This window comes from Serinus canaria, chromosome 3 (genome assembly GCF_022539315.1).
Source record: "Serinus canaria isolate serCan28SL12 chromosome 3, serCan2020, whole genome shotgun sequence".
Lineage (NCBI taxonomy): Eukaryota > Metazoa > Chordata > Aves > Passeriformes > Fringillidae > Serinus > Serinus canaria.
Genome location: NC_066316.1, coordinates 61352361 through 61379856, shown reverse-complemented (window position 1 = coordinate 61379856; position 27496 = coordinate 61352361). Strand labels below are relative to the sequence as shown.

The following is a 27496-nucleotide window of genomic DNA, read 5'->3' as shown; positions in this document are numbered from 1 at the left end:
ACTAATCTTGTTTCAGTGAGGTGAAGGACTCTTCCCTCTTCTCATTCTCATGGGTCCTGCTGTCCTTGTGGTCATGGGTTTAACACTGTATTGATGCTTTGGGGTTATTTGATAGCTCTTGGTGTCAGTGTGAGGCTCAGCTCTGGCCTGTCAGTGCCCTCAAGTGTGGTGAAGGCAAAGCAGGTGAAGGGGGAAAAGTGGTTCCTCTTTCTTTGAACTCTCTTTGTAATTTGCTGTAGAGATTGTAGTTGTACACTTTGGAAGACTTACTGCAACTCCAGAGGCAGTGCTAATGAAGCCACCAGTTCTGATCCTCTGAAGATCTAAGAACCTTCCCTGACAGGGGAGATAGAGATGCCTCAGAATTCTGAGGAAGTATGTGGTGTCTTCATACAGACTGAACATCTGAGCAGGCCAGTTTGTTCTAATGCTGCTGTTATGCTTCTGTCATGTAGGTTTTGGTGTCCAGCTGTGTCCTCCATTATGTGTTACCTTGCAGAGATAAAATAGCATTCCCTTCCTAAAGCTAAAGATGTCAGATACTTGCCATATAAAGAGTACCCATTACTGTAAGGCTACCTGATGTGTAAAAATGAGAGCAATTTGATTCTTTCTTTCTGATGCACTGGATGAATTCAAAACTAATGAGTTAGAAAAAGTGCATTTTGAAGCAATGGGGTCATATGCTGTGGCCTAATCATCCATCAATAAGGAGGGAAAATTGTGGCAAGTATTTCTAGCATGATTTGTTCTTGGGCTTTTCAAGTAGATTAGTCTGTCTTTGCTGCATCATCTCTTTTGTTGACATCTGGCAGTTGGTAGCTTATGATCTTTTAATGCAAGGGAAAATAATGGAAACTGATTAGGTCCCAGAGGATTTTTTTCTTCTTTTGCTATGAATCATAATTTATGTGGCTTCCATTTCTTTGTTATACAGCTCATTAGTCTAAAATGTTTAGTAGCAACTTCTGGTTTGAGTTTATTCTGAAATACCGATTAAAAACTCTAAAGTTAACTTACTTTGTGCATGTGCACAAGCCATCGGGGTAGGTTAAATGTATGTTGAGGAGAGGAAAATTATGAATCATCTTGGCAGGGATCTTGGACAGCAGTTTATGTGGCATGTTGTTAATTACAGTAATTATAAAGCAGTTTGGAAATTCTCAGCTTCTGTTTTCCAAGGGGCTTGATACAGCATTCCACCAAGAGGTAGTGATTTTCATGACAAAAAACAGTGCTACTGGTCTCCTTTTTTTTTTTTTTTTTTTAATTTTTCAGATAACCTAGATGACCTTCCCTAGTCCTACCTATTTCAAGGTGATTACACATCATTGGGAGAGCCAGAGGTCCATCTTGTTTCTCTCTGTATGGTTGTTTGAGCTTGTATATTGGTCACAAATACAAAATCAAACCTTGTACCTTGAATGTAGATCACTCTATTTTCTTTCACATCTTTTTAAAACTTTCAGATCTCTCACAGTCTTATAGTATTTTTAGGAATTTAAAATTTAAATTCAAATTAAGCATTGTGTGTCTTACTGGTTATTCTGTTTATGCTATATATTTCCAAATTTCTCTTGATCTGCCTGTCTAGGAAACACATGAGACCTGGAAGATATTTTTTGTATGAACTTGAAAGTAGAATTTTAAAACTTGATGCTGCCCTTTGAGTCTCCTGCTTTGCAAAATGTCTCTTCCACTGCTGAGAAACTGGCTTGAGTGCATTTATTGGTTTGTCTCATTGTATACTTAATGGACACTTCACAGCAAACATTGGTTAAAGTTTTACTTTGCTTTTTCACTGAGTCAGTTGTATTTCCACAACCTGCTGGGTTTTGTAGGTGTTGTTGACGTGTTGATTTATGAACTTCCTGTTTTTAACTGTTATATACAGGAGACTCTGCCTGGTTATGAGGTACTGAGGGGAAAAAGAGTATCACGCTTGGCTGCTCACCTTGCCCCTTCCACTGTAAATGATGGAGACCAAGGAGGAGAAGAAGGAACGGCGACAAGGCTATTTTGCTCGGTAAGCTCACAGCGCTTATTTCAGTGTTGGTTAAAACGCAGAACTCCTTATTCTGCCTTTTTGACAAGGCTTTGTGATTTTTCAAGTATGTGTAAAAATGAAACCCGTGCTGCAGTATGTATCCAGGAAGTGGTTTCCTTGCTGTATCCCTGATGTTTAAGTGGAGATTTTTTTTCTTTTGAGTAGTAGAGGATACTTGAATTATAATTCTAATTTGTAATATTAAACTATTCTTGGCTATTCAGTTGCATATTGCACTGTATTTGAGCTTCTGGCATCAAGTTCCTGGACAGTGTTGATGAAACCAAGCATATCTGAAACGTATGTGTGTCTAAACCCAAAGTTTATTTGTTTTCAAGTAAAGCAAAGATTTAGTAGTATCATCTCATAGGGTAAGGCTACCTAAGAAAGAATAAGCTGGCTAAACCATATCATCTTGTAAATAAAAGCAATGCTTTTCCAATAATTTTTATCATTTTGAATTCATGATTGGTGATTTTTAAGAAATAAATGATGTTGCTTTCCCAATAATGTGTCTTTGTTAATTTAGCAAGTCTCTATCATCTCTGAGCTCTGATGTACAAGAAGAACCAAAGCTCACTGACTCTTTTAAGTGAGGGGATAGGAAATAGGTTTGAAAACCATCTTTGCCTCAAGGATGTTTTCTGTTCTGTTGAAGAGGAGAATTGTATCTCCACTCAGTAGTAAATGACTGTAGCCTTAGTGCATTACAGACTAGATCTAGAGACATGCCTGTCACAACATTTGGAAGCAGTGTGGGGAAAAGTTGCTGCTGCTTTATTGCTATTCAAGTTCTATGTAATGGTGGCTAAAGACTGGAGGAAGTTTTGGTCATGTATTAGTGTCTGGTGACTTGCTTTCTATTTGGAGAAATGCAAATAGATGTTGGCAGAAATGTTGCAGCTTGGGATTCTGAGAAGGGGAAATGGATAGTGGCACCTAAAACAGAGGAGGCATTATGAAGGATAAAGCAGAAGTAGCTAAAGGGATTGTACTAAGGAACAAGAAATTTTCTGTTAATGAAGACTCAGGCTTTGAGATAGATGTCTGAGTAAGATGCTTTAGTGTTGAGAGTGTTTTGTGTTCTTTCTAAGTGCTGTCTGCTAAACAAGTGGAAATCCTCAAGAGGCTTTCAGGAAAGTCCTTGACAACTATATTTAATCTGCTTTCCTCTGTCATCTTGTGAGTGTTCTCTTTTAAAAATTCACAGGGGCAGCATGTCTTGTATGGGCACAGGACATTGAGCAATGTTCAAAAAGATGGGAAATCAATTCATAGTATCAGCACTTTGCTGCTGTGTAACTTTGGGGAGGTTACCTGTCTCTTTCCTTCCCAGCTTTCATGTTTTTTCTTAATATAGGTTGCAGGTCTTGGCTGTTCTTGTACATCAGAGCTCAGAGATGATTAGAGACTTGCTAAATTAACAAAGACACATTATTAGGAAAGCAGCATCACTTATTTCTTAAAATTCACCGATCATAAATTCCAAATTATAAAAATGATTGAAAAAGCATTGCTTTTATTTACAAAGATGATATGGTTTAGCCAGCTTACTGTTTCTTAGCTAGCTAGGGGTGGTGCTCAATGTCGGAGTGGTTATGCTTGCAATTCTTGGAAGGAAAGCTTAAGAATCCCAAAATATATGCTGACAAACCAGCTCCTGAATTGCAAGATCAAGATGAACATGAAATTGTCTGCATCTCTGTCCTCCAAATTTAGCAAAATTGTTTACACATTTGTCCTTTAAAATATTTGAAATTGCTCTGTTGAAGACACCCACTCAGCCATCATATTTTTCCACTACAGATACAGTGCCTCAGTTTTCCCAGGTCTTCCCTCCTCCCTGTGGCAAGTGAAGCTGAAATAAAGCTTTTCCCATCCATTTTTGCTTCTTACCAAATACAATTTTACCCACTGTGTTTTGTGGTAAAGGGCTTATTTTTTTGCCTTGGTTGTCAGGAAACAAAAAAAGTGATTTTTTTCAAACAAAATAGAAATGTCTTCAAAACTTTTTAAAGAGTGATTTAGATTCCATGTGTAGATAAAATGTTATGGCTCGTAGGAGTTTAACAGGCAAGAAATGAAAGTAGAAGAGTAACATGAGCATAAATTTCTCTTATGCAATAGATCCTTATTTAACTGCTACTCCTACTTAACTTAACTACACAGAATAGTCTTTTTTTTTTTGCCTTTTTTCCCCAATCATGTTTTTAGGCATTTCTGTTGCCTTCTGTGTAACTGGCTCCCGAAGGGACCAGTATCTCTGCGGGTATTCAGCAAGTCCAAAAATAGGTGGCACAGTGTAATGGGTGTACAGTGGCACATTTATGTGTTTTGACTCCACTGTGACATTTGGTGCTTTTTATTGTGCTTATGTGCCCATGGACCCAGATAAAACCTATTTCCTATCTGCCTGTGCACCTTCTCTCTCACAGAATGTAGAGCCTTGTTTTCCCTTGGCCATTTTCCCTTAGCCTTGAGTTCAGGGGTAGTTCACCTCATAAAATGTGTAGATATCAAATTTTTAACTTAATTTAGAAAGAAACTACCAGAATGAGTCTTGTGTATCACATGAAAAGAATTGCCTTGGATATAAATTGGTAGTCTGGAAGGCTGATTCCAGCTTGAAAGTGGAATTGGTTTGCATGTGCTGTTGTGTGCTGCTGGATATATTTTGCATGTGCTATTATGTGATACTGGATATCTTTGGACAAGCAGTTAAAGGATATGAGAAATCATAAGGGAAGAGTTTGAATAGTTTTTAGGAGGGATGAGAAAAGGGGCTCTTTCAGGTTCATATTTTCTGGGTCTCAGCATTCATCACAGCAAGTTGCTGAGCATTTTCCATGCTTTGTACAGTCCTGTGTTAAGTAGCTGTCTTCTACTGTCTTAGGGAAAAGAAATAAGTGTGCTTTGTATGGAAAAATGCTGCTTTTCAACAAGTTGACCAAAATGCTTACATTAATTTTATTAATTGTTATGTCTTCAACTCGTGGTGACTTAATCTGAACAATCTGTGTGGAGATGAGCTGTAAAAAACCATACTTATGTTCAACGATTTCTTAATGGCTTCCAAGGGAATTATGAATTTTGGCTTTCAGTTTCTTTTTGGTCACCACTGAAAGCTGTATTTCAGAAGCCAAGAATGAAGCACTTGTATTAGGGAAAATAATCTCACTGGGGGTTGGGTGCCTTTGTGTTTATTGAGTTTACATTGGTCTTGCCACCATCTTTCTATTGAGAAAACCACATAAATGTCTAGGACATGCTCCAAAGGCCATCTCAGCAGGCAGAGGCTCCCTTTAGCTCCAGGTTTTTAATACTTTTTCAGAACCTGAGGCCAGTTGTACAGCTTGATGCTCACCTCCTCTTTCCTTATGATGCCAATATCTAAGGGAAATAAAGGAATTCACAGCATGTTTTAAGTTGACTTAGGTTCTTGGCATAGATGCCTAAATTTACATCCATACAGATGAAGGTTTATACATTAAACCCAAGATTTAAAGAAGATAAATATAAGTGTTTACTGCAGTTGTTGTTTACTTGTTACCAGCTCCAATTTACACCTTTTTTCCCCTTCTATTTTTTTTTAATACTTAGATAAAACCATACAATAAATGTTGTTCAACTTTTCTGTCCCATAGCTGGTTATGACCTAACCATAGCTTTCCTTTTAAGTATTCACAACAATTCCAACAGTAGGAAACATTGATACCTAACTACTGAGCTGTTAGCAGCTAGCTAGGTTCTGGAAAGCTTAGCTGGGGAAGGCTATATGTAATTGTCATGTTGTTGTGGTTTTTCCCTAATCCTTGCTCTTGGCAGCTGTTGGAGGCAGGATGTCGGCTTGCACAGATGCTGTGGTCACTCCCTTGGTCAGTCTTTTGCATATTGCAAGCTGTCAGATCTGTAAGCATCTCATCTGGACTTCTCCTGTCTTCTGTTTTATTCCCATATTCAGTAATAGTGCACTTCATAATTTTTATTCCTGTGGCTATTAAGGCACAGTAGGATGATGAAATAAAAATGCAGTAAGTACAGAGGAACTGTGTGGAAGAAGGGCATCAGCGGTGGCTAGGACAGAGGAAAACCTAGATAAGATATATATGCACAAAGTTACTTGAGGGCATCTCATGTATGTGAGACCTTTTCATAAGTTTTTCTGTTAGGTGTGTTTCTTGTTGGCCAGACTCACTATATCTATGTAACAGACTTCAAGTGTTGGCTGCTCCTCAGCTCACTATTCCTCCAGCAGTTGCCTCCTTGCAATTGTTCTAATTCTCCTGAGTCAATGTGTTGATGTTTATTCAGGTTTCCTGTAGCACCCATATTTTATTTTTTGCTTTTAGGATGAAAAGTTTTCCACACATTGTTTTTAAACCATCATGGAGGTTTATCTTGGGTGTGAAGAATAGTCAAGCCAAGATCCTGGAGATGCTTAAATATTTTTTAAATGGCCTTAGGAAATAATACATCATTTTAGTTCATCTATACAATGAAAGTATCTTAACTCTGCTTCCAGATATATAAACATTACATCATAATTGAGTTACTGAAACTGAATAACAGTATTGCATTTTATTCATATTGTTTCAGGCAGTATCACGTATGCCTGAGGCATTCTGTTCTGTAAAAAAGGCTGAATATATCACTACTTCAGATTTATGGCGTGCAATGGTTGTTATTTGCTCTGTTATTTAGGATGTGTGTGTGTGTGTGTGAAGGATAGTTGATTTGCTATGGTGGATAGCTGAAAAAACCCCATAAAATATTTCTGAAACATACAGTGTTTTACCTGCCATGTACTTATGCTTGAGTGGTTTCAATGTTTTTAGCAAGCATTCTGTCTTCTGTGCTGTAGGTCAGTATTTTAGCTGCCCTTTGCAAATGTTGTAGTGTAAGATGTTGAAAAATGTTTAGAATTTCACTGACAGCATCCCTGGGACCTGTTAGGTGGGGCTTTGGGAGGCTGGTCAGGTCCTTCAGATGCTTGAGAGGCACTTGCTATTCATTGCTTACAAACCTTTTAGTGTGTATATATGTATATATGTGTATGTGTGTGTATATAAAGTTCTCTTTTTATCATAGGTGTAAATCTCTAGAATGAGAGTTGGGAGGGAAATTGAACCTGCCTTTTCTGAAGTGTTGCCTGGGAAAAGTTGAACAGCTGTTTATCCTGGGAACTATTTCCTCATCTCACATTGGAGTTGCTTTCTGGATTCCAAGGTTTCTGTGTTAGCAGTCTTGTAATTCTGTGGTGCAGGATAGAATTCAGCAAAAGGACATGAATCACCATTTTCTGTTTAGTCTTTCAATCACAGAATTATTCCCAATGTGAGTGCTTCCTCTGGGAAACATAAGATAGTGGTTTCTGTAGTCTTGGTTCTTTCCAGTGCTTTCATCCTCAAGAGTAGTGAAGTCATTTAGGATTGAAGAAGAATTTTGTTACTGGTAACAGAATTACTGAAAGTATTTAACAGGGCCCTGAGGCTTTCCTTAGGCTTTGAAACTTTCCAGTATCAGAAGTGCTGTTTATGGAGACACAAAGCTTGTGTAAGACAGGAAGCATGGTTAACCTCCTCACCCATTCACTTCCCCTGCATGTGAAGTGAGGCTTGGGTAACAGTGTGGCCTCTGAAGGAAGAGGCTTTTTTTAGGACAGAAAGGGGGAGGTTTGTGTTTTTCTTGATTTCTTTGAGAGAAGACTGGGCAGAGAAGAGAGTTTAGTTAATCTCCAAATGTACTGTGTCACACCAGTAATATCACAGTTTTTCACCTCTCAAGATTCTTGTAAGGTTGGATTGTTAGACAGAAGCATGCAATGAGCTTAAATTTGCTTTTCCCAGAGGGACCTTTGGGTGCCTTTATCAGCCTTTAAAAAGAAACTTATTTAGCCTTCTTTAGGCTAAATAGTTACATGATGGGCCTTTTGGTGTAGGCATCTGTGTAGTTTGGATAACAGTGGCTATTAACATAGTTGCAATGTAATTTGTCTTCCTCCCCTTCCCTGCAGCCTGCCGCTGGGAATTCCCGGCACTGAGGGCTGTGCTGGGCGTTCCTCTTGGGCTGTGCCATTTACCTTTTTGCTCTTGGAAGGATTTAAAGACATATCTCAAAAATGATGAAATTTGCAGTCTTCACAAGGTGTCTTTCTGGATAGGTGAGATACAGACTTCTTACTGTATCTGATATAATTACATTTTTAAATGGCACTGTTTCTGTAGTGTCTGCAGATACAGTCTTGTCTTTCAGCCTCCCAGGTGTTCTCTTCTGTTCTTAGGCACTTTATGTATCTTCTGCATAAAATTCTGCTTAACCCCAGTGAACTGTTTTAAAATTAGGTCTAGCCTAAACACTGGTGGAAATGTAGTATAATATTTGGCAGAGGTGTGGTGGCATGGCCAATTTTGAAGTGAGGCTGTGTAAGATGCTACTGAAAGGAGGCGGTCACAATCAGCTTTCTGGTTTTGCCCTGTCTCTTATGGATGGCAGAGCTGCCATCACTGAGCTGCCCCAGCATGAAGGCACCTTCCAGAAGCAGCCACCTAAAGAGATGCCTAATGGTACTGACTTTTTAGTGCTGCTGTTAATCAGCTTCTGCTCATGCTCTGAGAAATAGCAGCTGTCTTACCTCCTTCTGGCAGCAGTCCTGGTCAGCTCTCCTGTGCTTTATACCATGGAGAGTAGGGAGTGGGCTGTTCAGTATTTTGAGAAGGAGAACAGTTGGCATTGTGAGCTATGTTAGAGTTTCCTGGATTGAAGAAAGCACAGGTGGATAAGAAGATAGACATGCACCCTCAGGGAAAGCGTTTCTGGCTCACAAATAAAATTGCCTGCCTTTGTATCTGCCATCATTTGAGGCTTTTGTCTTATGGTTTTGCCATGTGCCATGCTACATTGTATAGTTTATTTCTGCTAAGGGTGCTGCATGTTTAGGGGGAAAGGTATGAATGATAGCTGCAGGAACATGCTTTTGGAAAGGGGCAGTTTTCCCCCTCTGTCTGAGAGACTGGAAAGCACTATAGAGCTAACTAAGGCAATTCTGTTGGTAAGAGAGGAAATACTGTGGGTCCTCTGTGGGTACAGTGGATACCTGTCTGCTTGCACTATATCTGAACTGCGAGATGCACGTTCTGTAGTTTTTGCTGCATGCCTTTAGGCATTGGGCTCCCCACTCTTGCCTTCCCGAGGAAATGAAGCTTTTTGCTTCTGCTCTGGAGCTTTGAGCAGGGTAAGAGGCTGCGTGCATATTCCTGGTGGCCTTAGGCTCCCCATGGTAAACTCTCATGCCCTCAGTGTTAATCCAGCTTCCAGACTGTGTTTGGAAGGGATTTCTTCCACCCCACCCTGCTCCTGCCAATCTGATTATGTGGAGGTGAGTTGTAAGCGTAGGTTTTGGGTGGTTTTTTTTCTGTCCTACTCTGTAGTCTGAGCAAGGAGTGTTTCCTAGGATCATCTGAAATTTGAAGATGTATGTTACCTATGCTTTAAGTCTCTCATGTTAGTCCACTGGGATCTGTGGGATTCCTCCTATTGATTTATATGAGAAAATATCCCAAGGAGAGCAGCAGGAATGTTTAGGAATTTGGGGAGGAGGGAGATAAATGTCCTTATATTGGAAAACCTTTGGAATGTAAATAAGCCATAAATCAGTTCTTTGGGTGTCTTAATACACTGAGTATTTTGCTGTGAGACAGCAGTTTCTGGCACAGACAACTTGTCTTGTATAATACTTAATATACTGCTAATAACTTCAGGCTTTTGCTACTATTTTTCTGGACTGGCTATTTTTATTTCAGTAGGTGTAAGCTTAACAGCTAGCCAATCACTAGTAAGCTTAGTTTAAATTATATTATGGTTTTGGCATAACAGTGCATTTCTGTAATGGATTTTTACTTTCAGTACTGCTTCTATAAATAAATGGCTTGAAGGTGTCAATCACATGTTTCAATCAGACAATCTTTAAAAGTCAAATCTCCTCAAGCAGAAGATTTATCTGTATGTTTGCTATCTGTTAGGGAATTAAATGTTAAAAAGATGATGTTGCTCTTTCCACCTGGACCACAGCAGGTGCTGCATGTTGCAGTTCTGCTTGCATGAGGCTAAGAAGGATTTTTTTGTTCTTCCAAATACTGACAAAACTGTCTTTTTTCTGTTTTTTTCTTTTTTTTTTTTGGCAATCCATAACTACAGCATATGACTCTGGTTCTATGGACAGATGCATTTGAGCAATTAAATGCATGTGAGGAACTATACTGTTACAGAACAGTGAAGGCTGCTTGTAGGAGCTGAGCTGTCCAGGCACGAGTGGTGGGAGCAGGTCCAAAGCGCTGTAGCTGCAAGGAGAAGTGCCAGAGCAGCAGAGGGGAGGGGAGGTCAGCAGCTCCCTACCCACCTGCCATAGCAGGGGGAGCAGCCAGCATGCCAGGAAGCTTTCCTTCCCAGCCCAGAAGGGAACGGACTGGTGGGCATAATGGCAGGCAGCAGGACACAGTGTCACAGAGCACCTCTCTTACCTGGCGTGGGCTGACTGGATTTGATAGTTGTTGTCCTTGAAAATACCAGGAGGCTGAAGAAAGCTGCTGGCCTGCTTGTCCCCACCACCCTCCTGCTCTGCATGTGCAGGGAGAAGGTGGCAGCACTCAGCCTCCCGGGTGTGCTCCTGCAGGGAGCAGAAGGGCTGCCTTGCAGGATTCAATCCAGGAGCACTCTAACTCCCTGGCTTCCTCAGCTTATTATTCTAGCTCAGCTACTGCCTCAAGGGCAGTGAGACCTCATGGACTTACAGAATCTAGAGAACATGGAGATAGAGCAGAGCCTCTTGTGTCTTCCCATCTTCCATCACGCTGACAGAGGGCAAGGTTTACTTTTTGCTTTTTCATTTTCCTTGAATTAATTGCTTCTTCCCCTTCCAGCCATATGCATTTTAACTGCAGGTTAAAAGTTTCAGTTGAAGTGAAAATGAAAGAATGCAAATATTCTTCAGGCAAAAATAAATCCATAAGTAATATAATATTTGATATAAAACCCACAGAGCAGTTTTAAGAAGTAGTAATTAATACACGTTTTATCTCTGATGAGTGTAATTGAGGACTGACTACACTAATGTAATGGTATGGCTGCTGAAAAATATCAGACCATGTCAAATTCTCATTTTAAGGTTATGCTTGTTAGAAGTTGCATTTGTACATGCCTGCCATGTGACTGTCTCACAAAGACAAGCTCTCCCTGTCTTGTCATCTTTATACCTGTGGTTAATGGCCTTTTCACTACAGTATTAAAAAGGTGGTGCCACATTATTTTATACAGAATATGATGCAGACACCTGTTCAGGGTGTAGATTGATCAGGATTCTCACTTACAAAATACCTGTTGTATGAGACAATATCAGCCATTATTCTGAACACTGAAAGTACAGGTTCTTTTTTATTCCTCCATGACAGCATGGCTGTGTGTCTTTTCAGAACTTTAATCCATGTTACAATATCCTAAATGAACATTTCTTCTATGCTGCATGCCAGTTCATGGGAAGTCTGTTCAGGAAAAACATTAAAGTGCTCAACATGCAAAATAGGTTGCAAGTTGAGGACAGTGAATGCAAGTTGTTTGAGGACAGTGTTGAGAAATGAGATATGCATTTGTTTGGTTGAGATTTGTTTTTAGCAATTACTCTGAAATACTTTAAATAAAACCTTTTTCCACTCACGTTGCTGTGCTTTTTGCTCTAAATTTGTTCTTGAATAGATAAGTTTTCAACCTGTTTGCAGGCCTGTGCACAGCATCTCTTATACTGTGATATCCAGCTGTTACTAATAGAATTCTTGAGAAATATATGGTGACATTTGGATAATTTTGGTGTTACTATGAAAGTTAGCATTTAAAGCCATCAGTTTGGCTTCCATTTAGTGCCTTTTTTAAAAAGAAAAAAACTTGGCCTTGTCTATTAATAATATAAAGGAGAAAATGTGTTTTTTTTTCTTTGTGTTTTTCTTTTTTAAACTATTTTTGTTTACAGCTGTATTAAATTGATAGTTTGATGCCATAGAGGTTGGTGCAGTGATGCAGAGCAGCTTGACATTTAAATGGTAATTTGCAAAGTAACTTTCTTAAGAGAAGCAAAGGCTAATGCAAAGACAGGTACTTCAAATCCAAGTCTCCTCCCTTTCTAAGATAGCTTTATTATTGCTCATTTAAATAAGAAAACTGTTGAATTTTTGACTTTACTTTGGTCACTGACTTCTCAACCATAGCAACTTTTGGTCAGCAAATGCTGAGAGATGACTTCACTTACTGAGTTGTGTCAACTTACTCAACATTAAGATGCTTTTTATGGAGAAAACAACACTTTCTTCTCTCTGTGCTCCTGTTGGAGAAGCAGGAACAAAGTCACTGTTTCCTTTTTGCAGCAGGGGAAGCTGTTTATCTTCCAGCCCTCGGAGTGCCAATGTTTATGAAAACTTCCCATCATCAAAGCACCTTTTTTGGATAAGTGGGAAGAATCTGCCATGACCACTTCAGTGTTCCAGTCCAGAGGTCTGTTGGGCATGATGTGGTGTGTGCCTGGCTTGGCTTTCTGGCATCCTCTTTTTACTGTCTCAAGTAACATAACAGAGGCAGTTGCTCAACAAGCCCTTCCATCTCAGCAAAGTGCCTGCTTGGAGGAGCAGTTTTGACTCTGCTTACAAAAGGCTGCCTCCTTTTGTATTGACACAAAGGCTAGCACAGCCAAGTGGGATCTAATGGTGGAGTGATCCAATTTTGAAAAATTTATTCATATATTGGTACTTTTGCTGGGTTGCCTTTAACCTACATAGTTTCCCAGATCTGGTCCCTGTGCAGCTGCAAAAAATGGGTTTGTGCAAGAATGGGGACAGCTCCTGGGGCCAGAATCAGTGGTGAGCGCAGAGAGATAGAGAGAGGCACCTGCTCTTGCTAACAGAAGTGGCTTTAAGGTGTGTCTTTGAGCTACAGGCTTTGAAACAAGTCTCCTTTTCCTCAAATGGTGTTTAGCTCTGGGGGTTTGCTGTGCTTTTTGCCTCCTTACTGTTGCACTCACCATTATTGATTTCTGCTGGGGGCCAGATGCTGAAGAATAGTTGTTGAAGAATGAAGGATGGGGAAAAAAAACAGGAGTGCCTGCAGGTATCCTTCAAGAGTCTGCCCACGTGTGTGCAGCCTTTGCCATGTAGATTCCTTCTGAGAAAAAAAACCAAACAAGCCCCTAAAACCAAAACAAACTAACCAAATCACCAAAACTGAAAGACTGTATCCTTGTCACTGATTTTTCCGTGGCCCTGCCATGATGTATTTTCATATTGGCTCTTTGTACCTTTTTGCATCTTTTTACATCATACTGGCTCTTTACCTTTTACATCTTTGGCAAACAACATGCCTAAGCTATTTATTTTTGTCTGCATTTCACTTTCATCTGAATGTATTTCTTGAAAGAATTTAATTTGGTATCTTTGGTACTTCTCATATAAGAAATACTAAGATAGCACTCCTTGAGGTTTTTTTTCCTGGAGGTGGTCTCCAGCTACATTACTGCTGCATGATGTGTGGCACATTTCCTGTGAGTTATGCTGTAAATGACCATTGATTTTCACCTACTGTTTTATTGCTTCCTTGCGGATGTTTATTGCCATTTGAGTCACTGAGCTCTACATTTCTTTCTGTTTTCAGGCAGTTTAATCAATACTAAAACTGCTTTCTGTTATCAGGAAATTTTGTTACATGGGTGATCTGAGAAAGTGGGTGTGGAGCAACCACTGTATGGAGCAGCACACATCCCCCAGAGCTTTCCATGTTGTTGCCTTTGGGATTGTTCTCAATTCTTGCATTTTGTTTCCCTATGTTAATTAAATATTAATGATAAAGGGCCTTCCTCTTTTTTTCATGGAATTTGGGTTTTATGAAGAGTGTTCAGTTGAGGCAGGGAGTGAGGAGTTTACCAAAGCTTTGGAGAAACTTGAGATGCGTCAGCCAGCTTGATGAGCTTATTGTCCTCATCAAAATTAAAAAGATTGCTACAGTGTGGCTCCTTCTGTGCAGCTTCTCTGTAAGATCCTCCCTAGCTGTGTAACTGCAGTTCCCTTTTCCTTGCAGTTTCTCTCAGCTGATGTGGAGGGCAGTGGTGGCTCGAGGGGCTGGCATTCAGTGGGGAGAGCGGCTGGGAGCCAGCGCTGTCTGGAGGTGACAGGGCAGGGCCATCCCTCCCTTGCCAGGGTTCAGTGCAGGGAGAATGTCTTCTTGAGCTACTTTCAGAAGAATTCCTGGCATGTGTAGGAGCCCTTTGGGGTGATGAATGAACAACACAGTAGGAGAGAGGATCTGGCACTGTCAGCAGACGAAAGCAGTAGGAGCCCATGGGAGTGTGTTAAAAATCAAGTTGGTATTTGTGACAAAATAGTTCTGTGGTGCTGCTCTGACTGAGTAAGCCTGTTAAGTGAACTTCTGGCAAGGTTAAAGGTGTCATCTGAAGGGAATGACTTCTTCATTTTGCCTTCTGCCTTCTTTGAGAGCTTGCAGTAACTAAGGTTGTAAGGGAGAGAATCAAATAGATGTCTAAAGCAAGCAAAATAGCTTTCCAGAATCCTTTTGCTATGGGAAAGATTTTATTAAACTGTTGTCATAGCAACTGAGTGCTGAATACATTGTAACCTTTTTTGCTAAGTAAACACAAAAGATGGGGATACTTTTGCCTTTGAAAATGGAAAGTTTGTTAAGGTGTGTGGGAACGCTGTAGTCTTAAATTTAGGAAAACAAAACCTTTCAGACAGCTCAAAACCCTCTTTGAGTTTTACCCAGACAGACAGGGATTATTCCCACCCCTTAAATAAACATAAAATATGTTAGAGGAGATATTTTAAATTCCCTGCTCTAAGTCAGAAAGCTGGGGAGGGGAGATTAACATATTTTACTTAATCTAAGAACTCATCAGAAAGTGCAGTGTCTTTAAAATTCCAGAACAACATTACTGCAAATCCTCCCCTCCACATTACAGATGATGAAACAGATGTAATAACTTGTTTTTTAAGTTAATGGCCATATTGGGAAGAAAACAGACGTACCCTGGATTGTCAGTACACACTTCACTCTCTGGAGCACTCCAGCTTTCTTGAGCATTGCTGCTGGCTGACCATCTGTGAAGCCTGGTTCTGGTACTTGCTGTCAATCAGTAACAGGAGCTCCAATAAAAGTGGAAATTTCCAGCTTTGACCTGTGCTACTAACATCAGAGCTTTCAGGATTTGTTTTTTGTGTCCTTTGGAATGACCAGGTTGGTCACTTTTGAGTGTCTGCAACCACCATACTGCAACTACATGGTTCTCCTTGATAACTTTTTCAGAATGGATTTTTTTGGTAGTTTTTTTAATCTCTCTGTGGAAGATATAAATATATAAAGATATTCTTTAAATGTCTGGCAAAAGATGTGTTCTCTCCCTTATATTTGCCTTAATAGTAGTCTGTTTTTATAGTAAACACACAGCCTTGTGGCTTGCTTGTTTCCAAAACAGGACATGTGCCAACCTGAAATGGCTGGTGTTCCGTGGAGTGTGCTTCATTTTGGGGTGGATGCTGTTCAGTTTTAGGAAGATTTCGGCGGTGAATGGCTTTGTATTTGTTTCTGTGCTGAAGTGAAAGTAGCTGCACCGGGAAGGTCTGGGTTAAGTGTTATGGTCTGCCAAGCAGTCTGACTTCCTTTGGCTTTGCAAGCAGCAATGATTTATTTTGTCTGAGATTTGCTTATTCTTCAGGTTCCATGGGATGGGCTGAGAGCAGGGCCATGCCTGGAGCTGGCTGAGTAAAGGGGAGAGGGTTGATCTGTGCAAGGAGAGAAGGACTGATTAGGATCAGCCCAGTGGGTGACTAATGGTGATATTTACTGCCAGATTTCTGTAGGTAGGTAGGTAGGGGTTTTTTGACATGACATTTGATTATTTATCTCTTCCATGGAGAAAGGCATGGGGGGTAGAAAGAAACTAGTATATATTCTAATCAGTGCAGAAGTTTAAATTAGGATTAAAATTATTAATTCTGAAGTAAATAATTGGGGTGCATATCATTTTTATATAAAAGGAATCTTAATAGGAACAAAAAACAGATTAAGGTGTTTGAAGTGTGTTAAAGGGTTTTTTGTAATCTTATTGTGTATATGCATAAATAGATTTTTTAAAATGGTATTTGAGGCACATGATCTGTTTGTGCTCTGCAGGATGTTAAGATGATTGTATGCCAGATATCAAGGCACATTTTAGAGGATGCACATTGTGGAAAATATCCAAAAAAGAAAATTTTGGCTTGTCAGCTGAAAGATAAAAAGATTTCTTCTCCCTTCCCCCTTCTTTTGTTTATATTTTTGGAGGGGCACTTTATTAGATGCTTTTGTTTCTAAAGCAAGAATTGCTCATGGTGTATGATCTTTATTAATCTAATACATCATAAAAAACATGCATTACTATCACAGGAGTTTTTTAGAACATCCTATGATAAGGACCTAGTGCTCTTTGACTGTGCCATTATGTATTGAATGAGGTCCTATTGAATTGTCTGTTAGACACCTCTATTGAATAAATGCTAAGAAAAACAAATGAAATTTCTAGGAAAGAAGTTACTGTTGGATTTCCATGTCTTTATTGTCCAGTGTCAGAGTTGCTTTACTGGTTGCTTGTATTTTCTAGTGGAAGTTGGCAGATAAAATCACCTCTCTTTTCTCTGAGCAGTTTTCTTTTTACCCTAACCACCTACCTTGTAAGTGTAATGGGAAATTCAGGCTGTTTTTTTCTAAAAATTAGTTATTTGCCTTTCATAGGCAGTCAAATACAGTTGGGTCTGGAAGATGAAGTAGGCCATTTCTTGGAATGCTTCCTAGCTCTTTTCCTGTAAGTCAGTGCTCAAAGTATTAAACAGTCAGTTGCAAATTAATTTAAGTAAGTGCTGCTAACCTTGCATTTTTACCCGCCTACTCTGAGATTGTCTCCATTTCAGATCATTAGTCTTTATTAAATTAAATGATCTTTGTATTGCAGTAAGTTTTTCTTTTGCTGGCAAACTTTGTATTTGGACAAACTTAGAAACTGCCTTATTGGTTGTTGCTCAGAAGGCACTTGAGTGGCTGGAAATGGATCCCCCTCTGTATAAACTCAGAAGAAATGTTTTGCCTGTCAGAAACAGCTAGCTTGGAAAATGTTATCTGGTGTCTAAATGAAATTACAGATGTGTAAGACTTTAGTCATAAACAGGAGTGTTTTTGCAGATAAGATGTTTGTTTATCCTGCCCTCCCTGTTTCTTTCTTTTTCTTTCTTCCCCCAGCAGCTTTCTTTGTGGAACACAACATATCCATCAACTGATACTGAAAACCAAGCATTTTCTGCAGCAACACTTCATGAATCCACTGTATGCATCTTGTTTTGCCTGAAAGGCTAATGTAATTACAGAACAAGATCAAACTGAGGGGTTTCATTTTTTTTTTTTGTTGTTCAGCTCCCTTTTACTTTCATAACTATTAGGACAAAACTGAACATTAGATTGGTTCACAGACCTCTGCCCCTTAGAAACTGAACAAACCCACTCAGAATCTTCCATAGTAGTTGAAAAAAGAAATAATTCAACAAATTAGGTTCTTAAAACCATCGTTCATAGCAGGTCTTGTTGTGAAGGTTGGGAAATACCTGAGAGAAGAGTCGATTAGACTTTCAGCCCCTACCTTCTTTAGGAGATGATGGGTTTGAAATCTGAGCGGGAGAAGGACTGGCAGCTTGTGTGGGATGTGCAGGTCTGTGAGAGAAGGGTGAGTGGAGGCTGAGGGAGGTACCTCAAGGGAATGGAGTTTAAGATGCAGTAAACCCTTCATCTGTGCTCTTCACAGCCCAGTCTCTGCTGCACTGTACCAAGTGTGCATTAATAATGAATTGCCTTGTGTGTACACAGGGCTTTGCTTTACTAAGAGGGTGCATAATGTCAAAAGCATAGGAGGTTTGAAGCTGCCATTATGGCTTTAAATGCTGTTGAAGGCTTGTTTTGGTTCCTTGATATATTACAGGCAAGGCTTTTCAGGAGTGGTGAATTGAAGGGGTTTTGGTAATTTTTACCAGGCTTCTAAAGCCTCAGGAAAAAGCCTCTTGCAAGCAGAGATCACAACCCTAGTCAGAGTTGCAGTTACTCTGAGTCCTGTCTGGAATGTCATGGATAATTGGTCTTAATTTAATCTTTTTTCCTAGTGCTAAGATTTGCACTTTTGGTGTTGGATGGTCATGGCCTTGAAACAGAGCAGTGGGCAGGAGGAGTAAGCTTGGCACCATCTGAAAATCTGAGAGCTGCCATGGCGATGGAATAGAAATTATGGAGTCCCCAGATCCTTGATCACTTGTACCTGAAATACCGAGGGCACTGTCCATTCACAGCAGCAGCAGCTGTGTGCTGGGGATGCTGTTCATTGTGCAATGAGCCCCCAGTGTGCTGTAGGACTGGGAGTGCAGCAGGATTAAACTGTGTGGACAAGAACCAGTCAGCTTCATTGCAGTGTGTCAGTTCAGACCCTCCTTTCTGCTTTCCCTTTTTCTATCACTAATGGACCAGTTCTGTTTTAGCTCTTCATTCTAAAAGTTGCCAGGGGCCATCTTTGGAAACTCCAGCTCAAATGAGAATGTTTTAAGGAAAGTACTGACAGAAGCTGTTAGTATTGTCACAAGGACTGTCGACCTCTTGAGAGGTTTCACTCTATTCTTTTTTCCCCCCTGCCAGAAAGGGTTCTGTGTTTCCACTAGTGGCTCTCCTGTTGTTTTGAGATAATACATTCATACTACAGGATGCTTACTAAGCAAGTTGTGATCAAAACAAATAGACTGTGAATCTGAAGACAGCAGTCTCTGCTGCAGTGTGAGTAGAAATGGGGTGCCAGTGGATGTTTGCTTGTTCTCATCTACTGAAGCAGGTGACTTGGGTGTCCTGTGATATGCACACACACAGGAAGGTCATTGAGTCACTGGAGTCAAAAGTTAGGAATGTGGCTCATTTAAAAGTCTGTAATTGGGTATAACCATGGTAGGAATATGCCATTTCAGCATTGAGGGCTGTGTTGCCAAGATTTACACCAGAGCTAAATATACACATTGTGCATGCAGAGTGTTTGTAATATTTTGTGATGGCTACAGCAACCTTTTAGAAAGGATGTGGCTTACTAGTTAAAAATAAGCCTCCTTTGCATATGCAAATTTTAATTAGTCTAGTTTAGCACTTAGTCAGTTTAAACACTTTATTTGTTATATAGATGTATTCACTTATATCTTTTCTAAATCCCCATATGGTGTTTTCATACATAGTCAGGACTGAATTCATAAATTTCATATACAGTAACTATCTCTTGCTGGGCAGAGCATGAGCTACTAATGCTAGTTGTCTTACAGATCTGTGAGACAGATCACTAGATTGGCTGCAAGATGTGAATCTCTATTTTGAGAAGCATGAAATAAACATTATGTGATCGACACAGTTTGTAACACAAACAATATAACAATGCTATTGTATTTTGAAATTTTTCACTGGAAAGCACTGGTCACATGTAGTCTGAGAAACTGATCCTTCTCACTCTAAGCATTCTGAACTTGGAACTGGTTTTAGTATTTTATTTTTTAAAAAAGGTCAGTAGCCCAAAATGTTTTACTAAAATTTGCAGTTGCTCTGTACATATTTTTATGTTGTGGTCTAAAAGAATACATGAAAAGCATATAAACATAAAAGGTGGAAAAAAGAATCTCTGAAATTCCTGCATTATATTAATAACTTATTGTATTAAGTTTTCACTTACATAAGCTACTGCTGTGAGCTCATGAGACCTTTTCCCATTTGTGGTGACTCACTGGCTGTCTGTATTTTCTATGCATAATTCTTCCTGGGCACAAAGCAAAGTTTTTGGCATCAACAAGATAAATACACTACTCACTCCCTTAGGTACCTTGTAACCAATAAGTTAATGTACTGAAGAGAAGGAGCATTAGATAGATTAGTTTTTCATTTTGGATGGTATGAGTCAGTGATTAACTGGAAGTTATTTTAGTGACAGTGACCCTCAACCCATAAAGTCAGTCTTTGCTCTCACTAAGCAAACTCAGTGCTATAAATGGTGATTTAGCAGAAAATTCTGTGTTAGGATTCCTGAAGCATCTTTCTCACTTGATCTGTGCTTTAAGGAGTCTTCTAAAAAGAAAATACTCTTGTTGCTATAGTGATAAGTTGGAAGATCTATAGGCAGCTCATGAAGATTTCTCTCAGAAGAAATCTAGGCAGCTGGAAAATGTTCTGGCACAAGCAGTTTGTGGCCAGGTTGATAATGTTGCAGATGGAGCTCCTGGGTGACACCTGGAATACCAGCTAGTGTGGGTTGTGCCAGAACAGCTGTGGAGTAGCATGAGTGGCCTCTAGGAGATAACCTTGGACAAAATGGAAAAAAATAACAAGTTTATATGAGAACAGATGGTTTTATAAAGCAGGAGCAGTGGACTGTGGAATTGTTGTTAGCTGTTGTGTTATAGTACATTGTGATCTGAGGTTTTATTTAGCTTCATCTTGAAAACATGAATTCAGTACCTTGTTTTTACATTTAGATGTATGGTCCTTTTAAAAACCCCCAGTTTTTCAATGGTTGGTTTGTTTGTTCTTCTTTGTTCCTTCTCAGTGAACAACAGTAAAAACTTTGTTATTCTTGAGAAGGTGTCCTTGAGATTATGATATACTGGAAGAAAGAGTATAAGGTAGCATCATCTAAGTTACCAAGTTACTGATGCCAAGTGTGTGATTTTTAAAGGGTTGTAAGGAATTCTGATATTAAATTAATTTTTTTAAAGATCAATTTAGAAAGTGAGTTTACTTGTCTCTAGAGGTTGGCTAAATCTTAATGTGGGTTTTTTTTCTTTATGCACAGTTTGAAAAAGAAAAGGCAAGTCAAACAAACCACTGAGACTGTCTCTGCCAATTCCTCTGGATCTCCTGTTTCCAAAACACCTTCTGAGAAAGATGATGAAAGTAAAGTTATTTTGGAGCAAATCAGTTCCTCAGAAGACAACGGTAAATCTCCTGGGGAAAAGGAAACTGCTCCAGACAAGGAAAAGAAGAAGAAAAAGTACAATCAACTGAAAGACATCAGACGCACAGAACTTAAAAGATACTATAGTACTGGTGAGTTATATTCATGCTGTAGTACATTAAAATATGTTTGCTTTGATAGCTTGCAGATGTACTTTTCTCATATTCTGTAAGCCTTCTTAAAATGATAACTAACTTTGGATATCCTTCCTATAAAAGCAAACAGAATTATATAGTTCAGAATATCTGGTACTAACTTAAACCTTGCAAAAATACCTTTGTCTTGTTTCTCAGTTCTAAAGTTCACTGTTGTTATAGGCATGGTTAGTTTATTATTGCATTTTATTTTAGTTATTTTTAAGATTAGTCTTCAATGTTTTATGGGGTTCCGGTTTTTTGGCAGAGCTATTTCTTTCATAAATTGATGTATACTGTTCAAGACTTCAGTCTTAATTCATATTCATGTTTGTCTGTTGAAGTGCAAGGAAGTATGTAAATTAACTGCATATTTTTAAACAAGATGTCAAAGGGCTTGTGTGATGGCTTGTTTCCCCCTCACCCCCCCAGCTAAGTAACTCAATTAATTATAAATTCCTTTTTAGATTTTTTTTTCCAAGTACTTCAGAAAAAAATATTTGTACCTTAATATATGTAGTGAGTCATATACACATCTGCGTTTCTGGATTGTAATTTGTTAGATACTCTTAAATGGTTTTAGATATTATTTATATGATATGATTTAGATAGAGATATATGATTTAGATAGAGATATATGATTTAGATATGATTTACTTCTCATTCCAGATTTTGTCTTGGTATTTTGTTGGAATGAATTCTTAGATTTGGAGGACTCTGGTTCCATCTTGTAAGGAATTCTTTCCCAAAGAGAAGAAAAGGAACAGAAAAGTCTAGCTATCCTCAAAGCAGACTTCTTTACTGCTCACACATGGATGGCTGACTCCTAAGGAGGAGTCTTATTTTAGGATTAAAAAAAAGAAATATGCAGTGAAAATGTTATTTGTGGAGTGGTTGTACAGCTGGCCCACAACCATAGAGCACCTTTTATGAGGCAGTATGGGCCCTGCCATAGGGAAGATAAACCCTGGAGTAATACTTCCTGGGGTTTACAGTGATTTATTGATCAGGCTGTAACTTTTGGCAGATTTGAATGTCATAAAATCAATAATTTGAGAACTAAAAGAACTTTCTTCTCTCTCTCTGAAGTTCTGACCACACTGTTCTGGAAATAAAATCTCTAAAAGGAAAACAGGAGAACAGTTAATGAACAAACATTTAAATTCTTTCTGCTTTGGTAGTATGATGATATAAAAAACCTCAAACACACCAAAATATAAACTTCTGCTGCATTCCTAGTAAAGTGCTTCTACTAAAAGCACTTGTTGGTTTGTACCTAGAGGAACTTAGGGGTTTGTGAGGTAGGTGAATTTTGTTTCTCAAGTTTTTCAGTAGTTAAATTAAAAAACTCTGCAGCAGTTGGCACTTGGGGTGGCGAGATGGGGGGCAATGGGGTCACTCTGTGTCACTGAAGAATGTGGCAGTGCTAGCTAAGGAAAATGTAAAGGTGTGTTTGAGTTGTCTTTGACTTGTGATCCAGCAATCAGTACAAACTCAGGTTTCACTTGCGTCTGTTGCCTTACTGTTCCCTGGTTTCATGTGGATTGGCATCATTACAGGATGACTTGAAATGCTACTTATCATCATGTAGATGTGCAGAGTTTCTGGGTTCTGCAGAAATACAGAATTTCTGTGGAGAAATAATTTAATGCTGCTGTTGAGCTAAGCACAGACTCAACTGGCAAAATCCAGAGAGATAAAAACTTCCTCCTTGTTTAAATGCCTTCCTTTTGGTGGTTCCTAAAGGCTTTTACCCAACTGGAGCACCAAATTGCAGAAGTGAAATTTAAATAGAGACAGAAAAGAGTTGATTGTGAAACAAGTGCAGTAGCTCCTTGTGCAACTTTCAAAATGAAGCCTTTTCAGTGGAATTGTTAGTTGCTACGGCACTGGACTACATGGCTTATGCTGCCTTCACCCACTGCTGCTATAGCTCACAGGGTTACCTGCTCAGCTTTTTGTCACTGCTGCTCTCCAGAAAGCTGCCACCTTTGCCAATATCCTGAGTAGTTTCTGAGAGCTGTCTGCACACCCACAGCAGTCTGAAAGAACTGGATTTGTTTAAGTAGTAGTTTGCCTTTTACCTGCACATGGCGTGGCAGAGGCCAAACCCATCTGCCTTGCTGAGTTCTGCCAGGCGTACATTCAGCAATTCTCTGCTGGAAGATGTGCCAGCTGCAGTGGTGGGAAGGTACTGCCAATCTGTAAAGACTTTATCTTTTCCTTGTTGATATGCTTTCATATGAAAGTGTCTGAGAGGGATTATCCATGCATATACGTCTGTCTTAATTATTAAATGTCAGGGATACATATACCTCATTTCCCTCTCCCCCCCCTTCCCTGTCTTTTTTTCCCCTCTGACTTGTCCCATTATTGATATTTTGGAAGTGCTCTGACTAAAAAGCATGCACACTCTCTCTGTTAACCATTTTTCTATTTATGTTTTCTGAAGGGTTTGGGAGTTTTGGTGTGTGTTTCTGCCCAAGTATCCAGCTTTGACTAACGTCTGGAAAATGGTAGGGGGGTTGGAGCTAGATGATTTTTAAGGTCCCTTTCAACTTAAACAGTTCTATAATTCTAACATTATGAAAATCTGACACAGTAATTACTTCTTTTCTCCTTAAATGCTTTCTGCACTTTATCAAAATGTTTAACTTTCCACAGAAGGAAAATTTATTAAATGTAGCAACAGCCTTGCATATTCCCATGATACGACCAAGCTTTGTGGATTAATGGAGGTTCTGTCATTAGATGATTTGAGTCCAGAGTTGTGTCTGTCAGTCTAACAGAATGAAGACCACTGTTCTCTGAATAATATCTCTCTCGTAATTTACAGGACAATAAATCCTTCTTTATTTATTGTTCTAAAAGATGGGGGAGGGAACATAGCATTTCATTATAATTTGTTCCTTGCACACCACATTCTTTCATTAGAGGCTTGTGAATGTGTTTCCCTTTTTGAATTTGCAAATGCAGTGACATCCTGACTCCCACTTTGAATGCTCAGCTTTTTAATAGATTTTAATAGCTTTTTAATAGATTCCTGCAGGCACCAATGCTGTCAGGGGGATTTTGTTGACTCAGTGAATTCCTCTTCTCCGGTGCAAGGACTAACACAGCTTCTGAAAGCTGTGCAGAACTGGAGGTGGTTATTCCTGGCAAGCTTGTACAAAAGGTAGTGGCTAAAAGGCTGGGATTGTTTGAGGAAGGTGGAAGCGCAGCGGTGCAGCGAGGAGCTCGTGTCCTGCATCCAGGTGTGGTGTTGTGTTAGTGCCGGCAGCCAGCGGGTGGCACCGCCGAGCCGAGCAGGAGGAGGAGGTGGTGTGATTGGGGCATCCTCTAGGATGGGATCCTCCAGCATCCCTCTCCCAGCCAAGACTGTGCAGTACAGCATATAGGCGTACACTGTGGTGGCAGCCTTACACATAACCTGATGGCAAACAGGAATGATCATTTTTCTTGAGGCACTGCTAAGTGGCTGGTTAGGTCCTACTGCCAGAAGGTTTCTCCAGTGTAGCCTCATAGCTCTTTTCCTCTTAGCACTTGCATTGTTCTTCAGTGGGTCTGTAGTTCCGTAATAGTTTGCAACATTCAGTCTCCAGATCTCATCCTGTAAGACACTGCCTTGCAGATACAGCCCTTGCTCTCTCCCTTGCCTTCAGACAACAGAGATGCTAATACTGCCTGTTGTTTTTCCTGAAGATCAGTGGAAACAGCACTCTCTATATTCTTGCCACATCTTTTGGCCTATGTGGCAATCCGCTTTGTAACTTTGTCTCACTTTTTCTGCTGTTGTTGCTGCAGTAAACAATTTTCAGACCTCTGGGGGATATGTCTGTCTGGCATAGTACAGTGGTTGCATAGGTGCTCTGGCTGCTGTACTTGGTGCCCAGCATGCTCTCCCCTCCTTCTGGGGATAACCCAGCTGACCTACTTTTGCGGCTTGGCTTCTTGGTTTTGACGTGCTGTCTCTGGGAAGCCTGTTTTTATTGAAAGATTAGGAAACCACAACTTCCTGTCAGGAGCTGCTGAACTAGGTGAAAACATTTGTTTTGTGCCACTGAAGACACAGAGGCAGGTAAAAGTGTGAGATTCTGAAAGCAAGCAGTGTAACAGTGGTCAAAAACTACACTGAATTTCATCCATGTATTCATTCCAGCATGATATAATGTGTCTTTTTTATCAGATGTGCATAATATTCCTAGATTCAACTCAGTTTGCTTGAAAACCCAAGCAGGCAACATATGTGAGGAATTGGTCTCCATTAAAGAATGTCATAAAGTAAAGTTTGGTTTGGGTGGTTTGTCCTATATCACAGAGTTACTTTTGTCAACAACATAAAATCCAGCTGACTAGCTTATCATTGTGCTCTGCAATCATAAAGCCATCCTTTCCCATTCATTGCAGGGTGTTCAATTTCTGCAGGAGTGGGAGGTGAGAGTAACAAAACCCTCTCTTAGTGTAGCTCTGATTTACATCAAGACAAGCAGGACTCTTAAACACCATGAGAAGGAAAGTGGTATATGTCCATTTAATGAGAGAGTATATCACATGCTGAGCAGGAAGTGCCAGAGTACCTCCCTAGGGGCAGAAAGCAGATGCCTTTTTTTTGTACTTGTCCTCCCTGGCATCCCTTAGCAGAGAGTGATGCAGGAACAGTGCAGTGTGTGCAGTTACCAAGCCTCTGAATGTTCTGGGTAAATGACCAAGAACAAATTTTAGTAAGTAAAGCAGAGAGGACATAACAATTTCGATTGCTCATTGCGTGGTGAGATTGGCCCTGATGGGCACAAAAAACAGCAGAGGCAGCTCCCATGATACCAGAGGTACTTTGTTTCAAAGATGAAAGCTGCTTGCAATGCAGTGAAAATTTATAGAGAATTTAAATGTAATGAAATGGTAGGACACTTCCTGAACACACATTGCAAAATAGTTAGGTCATCTGCTAAGTAGGCTTAATCTGAAGTGGATTTTTCAATACGTATTGAGTTTAAATGGAAATTTCCTTCTGCTTATGAGTCCTGGTTTTGTCTTTTGTATTACCTGGTACAGAACATAAGATGCAGTTGAGGACCTAATTCAGGTGCTACTCATAAAAGAAGAAGAAAGAATTAATAAAAGAGAAAATCCATACAAATTTTTGCTTGTAGCTAGCTAACTGTACTCAGCCCTAATCCCTGGGGGCTTGATTTGGTCAGCCCTATTCATGTAGCGAAATACTTTCTATTCTAAGTGATCCAAGTGATTTACAAAGTGGGCTACCCAGTGTTGTGTTAAGTTGCTTAATACAGCAGTAAGAACAGGATCTAAATTTTCTCAAGTTCTGAGACCTTGGCTTAGTGTTTGTGCTTCAGACCAAAAATGACTGTGGATATAAGGAGGGGTGAAAATGCAAATAATATGTTTCTTTCAGAATGAAGATCTCAAAAAAAGTTGAAGCAGCATAAGAAGCAGTCAATTTGGTTATAATTGCTTGTGTAGAATACTATAAGGGTATTGGAATGACTTGCATATGAGGGGAAAATGAAAGTACTGACTGGGCAGTGGCTGGTTGGGAAGCTTCAGGAAGCTGGATTTTTAGGACTGGTTAGTGCTAATAGAAACCATGTGGAAACAATAAAGTGGACAAATGATTGAAAGGCAGCTGTTTTCAGGTGACTTGTTTTGGAATGAGAACAAATGGTCTTGAATCCCCGAGCATCAGCGTTAAGGCCACTGAGTTATATTGAAGCTGTGCTGATGTTTGCTAGAAAGAGTTGCACAGAGAAGGGATTCCTTGTCCATAGGCAGGAGAATTCAACCTGAGCAATAAGTGCAAGTAATAATGTTGTTAGCATTTAAGTTCTGAAAATTTGTGTGGAAATTTTAACAATGGGCAAGCTCCCCATGTGTGGGGTCTGCTTCAAATTCTCATCTTGGTGGATATCTTTTGTTTGTTGTTTAACTAAGTAAAAGATGCAAACAATTGAAAGTTGATGTTTTATATGTAATAGGTAGGTATTGCCCATCAACACAACTTTGGCATTATTAGCACCATGCTCAAAGCAAATGAGCTAATAATCCCAGTGGCACACATGACACCTTATCTTGTAAACTCACCTGTTGGTAGTCACTAATCTCATGTGTATTTCAAGTAGAAAGCAAGGGAATTGAATGGAAAAGTAAAGGACACAACATGAAAACTGTCCCGGAACATGAAAAATAAGAGATTTCTTAACTGTGTTAAGAACAAAA

General features: G+C 39.6%; 1 protein-coding gene across 9 annotated transcripts in view; it reads left to right on the top strand.

Annotated features, from left to right (window-relative positions):
- NCOA7 (nuclear receptor coactivator 7) overlaps nt 1–27496 on the top strand; it is a 78398-nt gene that overhangs the window by 16665 nt on the left and 34237 nt on the right. For 8 of the 9 annotated variants that reach the window (XM_030235672.2, XM_030235673.2, XM_030235671.2 and 5 more), the window contains 2 exons: nt 1895–2026; nt 20967–21220. In XM_030235672.2, the coding sequence (XP_030091532.1) occupies nt 1974–2026; nt 20967–21220 (307 nt within the window). In that variant the 5' untranslated portion in view covers nt 1895–1973. Of the gene's footprint in view, nt 1–1894; nt 2027–12453; nt 12581–20966; nt 21221–27496 lie in introns of all 9 variants that reach the window. The other variant, XM_050973045.1, reaches the window with a different exon arrangement.